Genomic DNA, 13,659 nt, shown 5'->3' with positions numbered 1-13,659 from the left:
ACACACACACATGCACGCACACGCACACGCACACGCACCCACACACACACACACACACAAAGACACAGTTATCTGTTGCTCTGATGGAGAGTCATGCTCTTTTCTGCATCAACATTCCAGCCTTGGGGCACAGAGATGCGCATTCATGAATACGTGTGTGTGTGTGTGTGTGTATAGAGACGGAGATCATTTACATTTACATTTACATTAACATTAAGTCATTTACCGTAGCAGACGCTTTTGTCCAAAGCGACATACAAGGGAGAGAACAGTCAAGCTACGAGCAATAAAACCTGGTGTGTAACAATAAATACTGCTTTATTTTGTTGAAGAAGTAGAAATCGACATAGAAAGAAAAAGTGAAAGTTAAGCCAAGGTGCCAGTTAAGGCGGCTGCTTGGTTCAGCGTTGGGGTTAGGTGTTGCGCAGAATTTACTCAGTGCAGTTCATGCTCCCAAAGGTTTTGCGTGTTGTCATGAGCCTGCCATTTGCTTGGCAGATAGAAAGCTGTTTCCCTAACATAAAGTCTGAAGCTTGAAGTTCTTTTCAAACCTTTGCTTGGGTAGCACTGTTAAACTGAGCAGACATGCAGACTACATTTTAGTAATCTCATCACGTAACATTCGTTTTCTAAAAACAATCACATAGTATTGCATGTTTTACTGTGGTAGAAAATACGTTAGCTTAATGCTAACGTATATGGGAAATCCTATAGACACCGCGCTAGGTATTAGCATCAATTAATTCACGTTAATGTTTTTGTATGAGCCTGACATTTGCTCTGCAGATAGATAACAGGTTCCCTAGCAGAAAGTCTGAAGCTTGAAGTTCTTTTGAAACCTTTACTTGGGAAGCACTGTAAAACTGAGTAGACATGCAGAATATTTGAGTAACCTCATCTCGTAAAATTCGTTGATAGAATGCAGGCTGCGAGGCTCGCGTAAGACCTTACGTAAAAAATGACGCAAGTCTAGAAAAAGGGGCCGACGCACGCAAGACCTTGCGCGGCCTCTTGCGGGGCTTGCGGGGCTTGCGCGGCCTCTTGCGCTTACGCTTGCGCTTACGTCCCCGAGCATGAATCAGCCTTTAGGAAGGGAGGTGCTCTCTAAAGAGTTGGGTCTTTAAAAGCTTCTTGAAGGTAGAGAGGGACGCCCCTGCTCTGGTAGTGCTAGGCAGTGTAACTACAACTGAGAATAGTCTGGATTGCCGTGCTTGCATTGAGGCAGTGCCACACGACGCTCACTAGACGAGCGCAGCGTCCTGGGTGTAACATTTGCCCTTACAAGAGCATTTAGGTAGGTGGGAGCAGAACCAGCAAGCATTCTGTAAGCAAGCATAAGTGACTTGAACTTAATGCGAACAGCTACCGGCAGCCAGTGGAGCTCAATGAGTAGCGGGGTGACATGTGCCCTCTTTGGGCGTGTGTGTGTGTGTGTGTGTGTGTGTGTGTGTGTGTGTGTGTGTGTGTGTGTGTGTGTGTGTGTGTGTGTGTGTGTGTATGGAGACATAACTACCTGGATCTCATCACACTTGATGATCTTCTCCACCTCTTCCTGGCATAGCAGCATGAACTCCTTGTGTGTGTGTGTGTGTGTGTGTGTGTGTGTGTGTGTGTGTGTGTGTGTGTGTGTGTGTTACCTGGATCTCGTCACACTTGATGAGCTTCTCCACCTCGTCCTGGCATAGCAGCATGAACTCCTCGTGTGTGTGTGTGTGTGTGTGTGTGTGTGTGTGTGTGTGTGTTACCTGGATCTCGTCACACTTGATGAGCTTCTCCACCTCGTCCTGACACAGCAGCATGAACTCCTCGTGTGTGTGTGTGTGTGTGTGTGTGTGTTACCTGGATCTCGTCACACTTGATGAGCTTCTCCACCTCGTCCTGACACAGCAGCATGAACTCCTCGTGTGTGTGTGTGTGTGTGTGTGTGTGTGTGTGTGTGTGTGTGTGTGTGTGTGTGTGTGTGTGTTACCTGGATCTCGTCACACTTGATGAGCTTCTCCACCTCGTCCTGACACAGCAGCATGAACTCCTCGTGTTGGACGACCTCGCTGAAGTGCTTCTGGGAGAAGAGCTCCGCAGCCGTGGTCAGCTCCAGGCAGTTGTGCATCTCAGCGAAGTCTCGGATGCCCAGGCAGTTGGTGGGGTCCAGCTGGCTGTTCAGGAAGTCACAGCACGCCCTCTTGACCCCTATACTCACACACACACACACACACACACACACACACACACACACACACACACACACACACACACACACACACACACACACACTGTTCAGGAAGTCACAGCACGCCCTCTTGACCCCTATACTCACACACACACACACACACACACACACTGTTCAGGAAGTCACAGCAGGCCCTCTTGACCCCTATACTCACACACACACACACACACACACACACACACACTGTTCAGGAAGTCACAGCACGCCCTCTTGACCCCTATACTCACACACACACACACACACAAACACACACACTGTTCAGGAAGTCACAGCACGCCCTCTTGACCCCTATACTCACACACACACACACACACACACACACACACACACACACACACACACACACACACACACACACACACACACACTGTTCAGGAAGTCACAGCACGCCCTCTTGACCCCTATACTCACACACACACACACACACACACACACACACTGTTCAGGAAGTCACAGCAGGCCCTCTTGACCCCTATACTCACACACACACACACACACACACACACACTGTTCAGGAAGTCACAGCACGCCCTCTTGACCCCTATACTCACACACACACACACACACACACACACACACACACACACACACACACTGTTCAGGAAGTCACAGCAGGCCCTCTTGACCCCTACGGAAAGGTCAGGGGGTGAAAAGGTCACAGAAGGGTTTTGGGGTGATAGCTCAGACAGTAACAGACATCCAGCAGGTTGACCCATAGCCGTGTGAGTGTGTGTGTGAGTGTGTGTGGGTGTAGGTAGTAATCAGATCAGCTGGTTCTGGCCCAGTCCAAAGCCACAGGCCTCTTCTCTCAGGTCAGCAGCCACTGAGCCCACAAGCAGCCACACACACTTCGCGTCGGGTGCTGTTCGCCCTGTCGGGGCTTATTTTCCCGATAATCACCTGCGTTCTATACATTATCCCTTACATAACGCTGTACAGACATCAATGGCTCACAGATTGCAGATTACATGGCACTTAAGCTGTGTTATTGATACGGCATTACGGCTTAGTTTGAGCTGAAGTGTACACACAACGCTAACTAAGGCGTGATGGTCCAGGAACACAGACAGAAGGCTGTGAACTGTGACACGTCGTGTGACACTTACAGGAAGAGAGAAGGCTGTGAGCGGTGACACAACATTCACTAACAGGAAGAGAGAGGGTCCGACTGTGGACGTGTCATTTCCTGTCTCTGCAGCAGGCACACAGCAGTCTGATAATCTACCCAGAGCAGACCTCTCTCTCTCACTCACACACACACACACACACACACACACACACACACACACACACACACACACACACACACGCACACACACACACACACGCAGACCTCACATGGGCCATAACCACTTCCGCTCGTGTGTCAAAATATGAGGGTGAATGTTTAGATATATTTTGAGTATTTATGAGTGTGTGCGTGTGTGCGTGTGTGTGTGTGTGTGTGTGTGTGAGTATTTATGAGTGTGTGCGTGTGCATCTTAGTGAGTGTTCTCCTGTAAGCTGCAACAGAGATGTGGCCAAGTGTTTTGTGTGTGTGTGTGTGTGTCTGTGTGTCTGTAAGTCTGTGTGTGTGTGTGTGTGTGTGTGTCTGTGTGTCTTTGTATCTTTGTATGTGTCTGTGAGTGTGTGGTTGTGTGTTCGGTGTGTGTTCGGTGTGTGTGTGTGATGGTGTGTGTGTGTGTGAGTGTGTGTGTGTGTGTGTGTGTGTGTGTGAGTGTGTGTGTGTGTGTGTGTGTGTGTGTGTGTGTGTGTGTGAGTGTGTGTGTGTGTGTGTTCACCTTTGAGCTGCAGCAGACAGGCGGCAGGCAGCAGCTCCTGCACATTCTCCACGGTAACCAGCACCGTCTCCGTGTAGACAAAGTCCAGCAGAATCTCCATGGTAACCGCAGTCAGGCCTTGGATATCCACATATGACTTCCCTTTCTCTGAGAGCTACGCAGAGAAACGAAGAGCATACAGCACATTACAACACAATACACACACTAACACAATACACACATACAGCACAACACACACATTACAACACAATACACACACACAATACAGCACATTACAACACAACACACACATACAGCACATTACAACACAATACACACATTACAACACAACACACACATACTAACAGCACATTACAACACAATACACACATTACAACACAACACACACATACTAACAGCACATTACAACACAATACACACATTACAACACAACACACACATACTAACAGCACATTACAACACAATACACACATACAGCACATTACAACACAATACACACATTACAACACAACACACACATACTAACAGCACATTACAACACAATACACACATACAGCACATTACAACACAATACACACATTACAACACAACACACACATACAGCACATTACAACACAATACACACATACTAACATTACAACACAACACACACATTACAACACAACACACACATACTAACAGCACATTACAACACAATACACACATACAGCACATTACAACACAACACACACATACAGCACATTACAACACAATACACACATTACAACACAACACACACATACTAACAGCACATTACAACACAATACACACATTACAACACAACACACACATACAGCACATTACAACACAATACACACATACTAACATTACAACACAATACACACATTACAACACAACACACACATTACAACACAACACACACATACAGCACATTACAACACAATACACACATTACAACACAACACACACATACAGCACATTACAACACAATACACACATTACAACACAACACACACATACAGCACATTACAACACAATACACACATACTAACATTACAACACAATACACACATTACAACACAACACACACATTACAACACAACACACACATACAGCACATTACAACACAATACACACATTACAACACAACACACACATACAGCACATTACAACACAATACACACATTACAACACAACACACACATACAGCACATTACAACACAATACACACATACTAACATTACAACACAATACACACACACTAACATTACAACACAATACACACACACTAACAGACAAACAGCACATTACAACACAATACACACATACAGCACATTACAACACAATACACACATACAGCACATTACAACACAATACACACATACTAACATTACAACACAATACACACACACTAACATTACAACACAATACACACACACTAACAGACAAACAGCACATTACAACACAATACACACATACTAACATTACAACACAATACACACACACTAACATTACAACACAACACACACATACTAACATTACAACACAATACACACACACTAACAGACAAACAGCACATTACAACACAATACACACATACTAACATTACAACACAATACACACAATACATTACAACACAATACACACACACTAACAGACAAACAGCACATTACAACACAATACACACATACTAACATTACAACACAATACACACACACTAACATTACAACACAACACACACATACTAACATTACAACACAATACACACACACTAACAGACAAACAGCACATTACAACACAATACACACATACAGCACATTACAACACAACACACACATACAGCACATTACAACACACACACACTAACATTACAACACAATACACACATACTAACATTACAACACAATACATACTAACAGCACATTACAACACAACACACACATTACAACACAATACACACATTACAACACAACACACACATTACAACACAATACACACATACAGCACATTACAACACAACACACACATACAGCACATTACAACACAATACACACATTACAACACAACACACACATACTAACAGCACATTACAACACAACACACACATACTAACAGCACATTACAACACAACACACACATACAGCACATTACAACACAATACACACATTACAACACAACACACACATACTAACAGCACATTACAACACAATACACACATACAGCACATTACAACACAATACACACATTACAACACAACACACACATACAGCACATTACAACACAATACACACATTACAACACAACACACACATACAGCACATTACACACATACTAACATTACAACACAATACACACATTACAACACAACACACACATTACAACACAACACACACATACAGCACATTACAACACAATACACACATTACAACACAACACACACATACAGCACATTACAACACAATACACACATTACAACACAACACACACATACAGCACATTACAACACAATACACACATACTAACATTACAACACAATACACACACACTAACATTACAACACAATACACACACACTAACAGACAAACAGTACATTACAACACAATACACACATACAGCACATTACAACACAATACACACATACAGCACATTACAACACAATACACACATACTAACATTACAACACAATACACACACACTAACATTACAACACAATACACACACACTAACAGACAAACAGCACATTACAACACAATACACACATACTAACATTACAACACAATACACACAATACATTACAACACAATACACACACACTAACAGACAAACAGCACATTACAACACAATACACACATACTAACATTACAACACAATACACACACACTAACATTACAACACAACACACACATACTAACATTACAACACAATACACACACACTAACAGACAAACAGCACATTACAACACAATACACACATACTAACATTACAACACAATACACACAATACATTACAACACAATACACACACACTAACAGACAAACAGCACATTACAACACAATACACACATACTAACATTACAACACAATACACACACACTAACATTACAACACAACACACACATACTAACATTACAACACAATACACACACACTAACAGACAAACAGCACATTACAACACAATACACACATACAGCACATTACAACACAACACACACATACAGCACATTACAACACACACACACTAACATTACAACACAATACACACATACTAACATTACAACACAATACATACTAACAGCACATTACAACACAACACACACATTACAACACAATACACACATTACAACACAACACACACATTACAACACAATACACACATACTAACATTACAACACAACACACACATTACAACACAATACACACATACAGCACATTACAACACAATACACACATACTAACATTACAACACAATACACACATACAGCACATTACAACACAACACACACAATACATTACAACACAATACACACATACTAACATTACAACACAATACACACATACTAACAGCACATTACAACACAATACACACATACTAACAGCACATTACAACACAATACACACATACTAACAGCACATTACAACACAATACACACATACTAACATTACAACACAACACACACATACTAACATTACAACACAATACACACACACTAACAGACGAACAGCACATTACAACACAACACACACACTAACAGACAGACACAGACACGAACACAGACACAGAGACAGAGACAGAGACAGACACGAACACAGACACAGACACGGAGACAGAGACAGAGACAGACACGAACACAGACACAGACACGGAGACAGAGACAGAGACAGAGACAGAGACAGAGACAGACACAGACACAGAGACAGACACAGACACAGACACAGAGACAGACACAGACACAGAGACAGAGACAGAGACAGAGACAGAGACAGAGACAGAGACAGAGACAGACACAGACACAGACACAGACACAGAGACAGAGACAGAGACAGACACAGAGACAGACACAGAGACAGACACAGAGACAGACACAGAGACAGACACAGAGACAGAGACAGAGACAGAGACAGACACAGAGACAGAGACAGACACAGACACAGACACAGACACAGACACAGACACAGAGACAGACACAGACACAGAGACAGACACACACACACACACACACACACACACACACACACACGCAAACACACAGGGTCTGTCTGGTGTGTGTCCAGCAAGGCTGGTGCAGGAGGAAACCCTGGATCCTGAATGTCACCTCAGCCTGAGGGCTCAGTGATCATGAGCGCCCCCCAGTGTTGACTTCATGCATTGCAGCTCTCAAAGCCTATTTCCACTGTTGCTCTCACCCAGCCAGACGCATGAAAACACATATACTCTATGAAAAGGGTGTCACCACGCTTAAACACTGTGTAAATCCAAACACACTCAAACAGACACACTCACACACACACACTCAAACACACACAGACAGACTTGCATAGCATCTAAATGCTAAAGCACAAAGTTTAACTAGCGTAAACCATTACAACACTACAACTCATCAAAATACACTCATCCTATGACACCTGACTTGCCCAGTTCTCTAACAGGAAGAGTGGAGAGGAGAGAGAGAGAGAGGGAGAGAGAGAGAGAGAGGGAGGAGAAAGGCTTTAAGAGAGATCAACAATATACGAGAGAGAGAGAGCGAGAGAGACAGACAGAGACAGTGAGGGAGAGAGAGGGAGAGAGAGGGAGGAGAAAGGCTTCAAGATGTACGAGAAAGAGAGAGAGAGAGCGAGAGATGCTGAGAGAGAAAGAGAGATGCTGAGAGCACACATGACAAGCAGATGGAGAGCGATCCATTCTGCGGTCGTCATGGTGACCCCCTGCAGACAGAGCAGGGTTACCTCGCTGGTAAACATGGCGCAGAAGTAGTCGCTGCAGGCGGCCAGGACGATGCGGTGCGCGGGGAAGTCGTTGTTGTCCACCCGCAGCGTGATGTCACAGAGCGTGTTGCTCTTCCGCAGGGCGTTCATGGCGTTCAGGATGGACTTGGCGTGCGAGTTGGTCATGATGTCTTTGGGCGCCATGGCGACCGCGGGAGGGGACGCCAGGATGGCTCTAGGATCTCAGCGGGGGGGGGGGGGGCAGGAAGGAAGCTGGGAGCTGGGAGCAGCCAATGAGGAACCAGCCTTCACTTACCTGTAAGGGAGGACAACAACACTGCATTCAAACACCAGAGCCCTTACACACACACACACACACACACACACACACACAGGAACTGAAACATACGTCTGAGGGGATTTGCGAGGTGTCTGAGTCAGCTTTCTAATATAAGCATGCTACTACCCATAAGGTAGACAGCATGGGTTGGACCAATCACAGCCCTTCAGTCTCCATGGGCTCTGCGTCATTTCGACGGATAGTAACAACATTTGGGAGGTGCACGTCAGGCCACTGAGAGGTGCTCGGGTGTGTGTGTGTGTGTGTGTGTGTGTGTGTGTGTGTGTGTGTGTGTGTGTGTGTGTGTGGGAGGTGCACGTCAGGCCACTAGGGCTGGGCGATATGGAAAAAAACATATATCACGATATGGATTATTTTATATCACGATAGCGATATATATCACGATATGCCCTCTTGCTTTACTGAATAGGGGTGTACTTAAAAGTGTGATCCATCACGACCTGTACCACAATTACGCAGATTGTACTGAACGTTTCCATTGAATCTTTAAATAGTAAGATTAAAACAAAGTGCATGACATTTAGTCCAGTGCTTGTGACTTTTAGTGGTTCTTTAATGTAGGCCTACCTTCAGAAGATAAATCAAGTTTAATTTAATTAAAAAACTTTCTTTTCAATGTTTGTTCATATGCTATAGCAATAATGATGAGAAAAACATTTTCTTATATGGCCACGTATAAAAATAAGAAAATTAAGAAGTTGGCCATTACACATACGCCCCATTGACCGCTTCAGCCCGTTGGTGCAACAGTGAAGATGGTCCTGTAAACAAACGCAAGTAAACGATGGAGCTGCGTTTTATCTGTATAAAAAGCATATTAGCGTTTACATTTCCCAACCAATTTCATTTTTATCTTCAAGGGTTTATGATCTACGTGGAGTACCAAAAAAAACCTCCATGCTACTTAGAATCTAGATAGTTAAGCTATAAACGCCAAAGACATATACACATATGCTATGTCTATGATAATCGCTGCTAGATGCTCACTGTTCTTGTGCTCCCACAGCTCCTTCACTTTTGAAATACTGAAAAGAAATCTAAACTAACGAAATAGTGCATCTTAAACTACAACTATTTGACCATCATTGAGAAAAATGGAACAGAATCTGCTAATAAATGGCTACACTTGTATTATACTCGTATTATACGGCTCTCCAAAATGTTCAAAAAAGTTCCGTTGATTTGAATGGGCCACCCCAGCATTTGCACGTCTGTAATGTCTTGATTTTCACTGCTGCAATAAAGTAATGACGCTGTCATTAGCAATGGGTGTCGATGCCCAATTGTATAACAGCGGCTGTGGTAACAGTTACACCTTCCTGCAGCGCGTCCATTATTCATTTTTTTTTTAAACCAGAATTAAATTTCGCGGGCTCTCACCGTCAATCATGTCGCAAGCGTATGATGCAAAGCAGCGTAATGTAAAGCGGTGTCGTGTCGCAAAACCACGTTCTCTAAAATGTATCTTAATATTCTTTTTTTACAGTTGTATAAACTTAGAGTTTGCATAATAAGAAAAGCAAAATGTTATATTAGGATGTGAAATTATATTAAAATGTATATTAGCTGTAATAGTGAAAAAATAAGTTTATCACGATAGAAACGATACAGGAGAAAGGTCACGATAGACACGTTTCTATCGTCGTCACGATATATATCGTCATATCGCCCAGCCCTACAGGCCACTGAGAGATGCTCGGGTGTGTGTGTGTGTGTGTGTGTGTGTGTGTGTGTGTGTGTGTGTGTGTGTGGGAGGTGCACGTCAGGCCACTGAGAGGTGCTCGGGTGTGTGTGTGTGTGTGTGTGTGTGTGTGTGTGGTAGGTGCACGTCAGGCCACTGAGAGGTGCTCGGAGAGGGTTTGCAACGACGGAGAGGGCTCTGCGTGTCCAACGGCCAACCATAAATCAGGCTTAAAAAACACACACACAGGCCTACAATAACACACACACACACACACACACACACACACACACACACACACACACACACACACACACAGGCCTAAAATAACACACACACACAGCACACATACAGGCCTACAATAACACACACACACACACATAAAGGACTGCTACATAACACACACACACACAGCACACATACAGGACTGCTACAATAACCCACAGCACACATATAGGACTACAATAACACACACACACACACACACACACACACACATACAGGACTGCTACAATAACACACACACATACAGGCCTTCAATAACACACATCACACATACAGCACTGCTACAATAACACACAGCACACACACAGGCCTACAATAACACACACACACACACACACACACACACACACACACACACACACACACACACACACACGACTGCTACAATAACACACACACAGGACTGCTACAATAATACACAGGGGTCGGGAAGTTGGAGAGGAGCCGGCGGCGAGAGCGACATTCGGTGTCATGAGTCGCGCAGCTACAGTGTCGTTACTCCAGAAGCGCTTCTATAACCGGCGTGCGTCTGGAGCCGAGACACACACACACACACACACACACACACACACACACACACACACACAGCTACAATAACACACAGACACAGCACTGAAGGGTAGCTAGCTGCCCTAGCTGGCGAAGCAGGCATTACGTTACCACACACGCCGCGTAGGCTGTGTGAACGGATCTGACTGGGCTGGTGAGGACACCTCACAGCTAACCTGCTGCTGCTGCTGACACTCTCTCATTAGTCACTGTAAAACTGAGACAAACACTCAGGAGACATCTTCACACACGGGACTCTTACAGCACAAATACATTAAACTAGAATAGTACCGAGGTCGCTAGCCAACATGCTAACTTGCGTAAACCACCAACACTACTGGTTTTGGCGTGTTTGGCTAACTGGCTAGCTAGCAAGCTGACTCAGTGGTTAGAGAGCAAAGGGAATGCCACCTAAGCAACTGGAAAACACACTGTACGCATGTACCATTTTGAAAGGCCCACACTGATAGTAATGTTAATGTCTGCGCTACTTCACTGCAGCATAGCTTCTAGCTTTGACCTACCGCTAATTACGGTGAAGACGCTCAGGGATTTGAGGCTACTCCTGTCCACGATGGCGCTTCATAGTCCGGCAACAACCCTTCACTTTAGGCTATGGTGTCGGATGGTCAGGCTGACCCCGCTGGACAATCGGGGTCGTTTGCCAGGCTGTGAGAGCAAAATAACTTCAACCGCTGGACCACTGTCGCTTGAATAACAGCAACGATGTATCCTTGAGTTTCGCTCACTCGCAAGCACTACTACTAGAGTCAGTCAGGTACAGGCGACTCCAAGGAAAACATACCAACGTCACCAGCAGCGCGCTCGCGTGATTTCCGACATTCGAGAACGCGGACCGCTTCCCGTCAAAAAGAAACATTGTTGCAAAGTCACTAAAACAAACAACTACGAAGGAAAACATGGAATGTATGACAAGTGAAAGGTGAGGGTTTTAAATCGTATTGTATGTATTTAATATTTAATGTATTTATTATGTTTTACTAATTGCAAAGTGCAAAATCTAAATTGTGAAGGTGACATTATCACATTATGACTAACTAATAAAACAAAAATTAAAATCTCACCGGACCTGACAGAGAGGCTCAAATCTAGCCCAGACCCAGCACACAGTCAACTTACTCACCCTCCTCCTTCATCTAGCCTCACAATCCTTCATAAAAAGAATGAGACTCCCCCCGCAAACCATCTCTTCACCCTGCTACCCTCTGGCAGGCGCTACCGGGCCACTACAGCCCGCACCTCCAGACTGCAGAACAGTTTCATCCCCAGGGCCATCACAGAACTTAGTAATCACACTACCCTCCTACCCTCCACCCAGCACAACTGCACTTTTGTTAGTGGTTGCACAAATTTCGTTGTCTATCTAATGCACAATGACAAATAAAGTCTATTCTATTCTACATCACCTCACCCTACTCCATCATCCAGCCTCATGTGGTTGTCATGAGGACCCTATCCGCTCCTGATCCAGCCTCATCTGGTTGTCATGACGACCCTATCCGCTCCTGATCCAGCCTCATCTGGTTGTCATGAGGATATCCGCTCCTGATCCAGCCTCATCTGGTTGTCATGAGGACCCTATCCGCTCCTGATCCAGCCTCATCTGGTTGTCATGAGGATATCGGCTCCTGATCCAGCCTCATCTGGTTGTCATGAGGATATCGGCTCCTGATCCAGCCTCATCTGGTTGTCATGAGGATATCGGCTCCTGATCCAGCCTCATCTGGTTGTCATGAGGATATCGGCTCCTGATCCAGCCTCACCTGGTTGTCATGAGGATATCGGCTCCTGATCCAGCCTCATCTGGTTGTCATGAGGATATCGGCTCCTGA

General features: G+C 44.5%; 1 protein-coding gene across 1 annotated transcript in view; it reads right to left on the bottom strand.

Moving 5' to 3' along the window:
• Positions 1 to 12,569, bottom strand: part of klhl12 (kelch-like family member 12) — a 19,557-nt gene extending 6,988 nt beyond the window's left edge. The window contains 4 exon segments of the mRNA XM_080858362.1: positions 1,970 to 2,187; positions 4,009 to 4,162; positions 8,952 to 9,246; positions 12,331 to 12,569. Of these exon segments, the coding sequence (XP_080714488.1) occupies positions 1,970 to 2,187; positions 4,009 to 4,162; positions 8,952 to 9,134 (555 nt within the window). The 5' untranslated portion in view covers positions 9,135 to 9,246; positions 12,331 to 12,569.
• Between the last annotated feature and the right edge of the window lie 1,090 nt (positions 12,570 to 13,659).

Source organism: Sprattus sprattus (assembly GCF_963457725.1).
Source record: "Sprattus sprattus genome assembly, chromosome: 2".
Taxonomy (NCBI): domain Eukaryota; kingdom Metazoa; phylum Chordata; class Actinopteri; order Clupeiformes; family Clupeidae; genus Sprattus; species Sprattus sprattus.
This window is presented reverse-complemented; position numbering and strand designations above follow the sequence as displayed.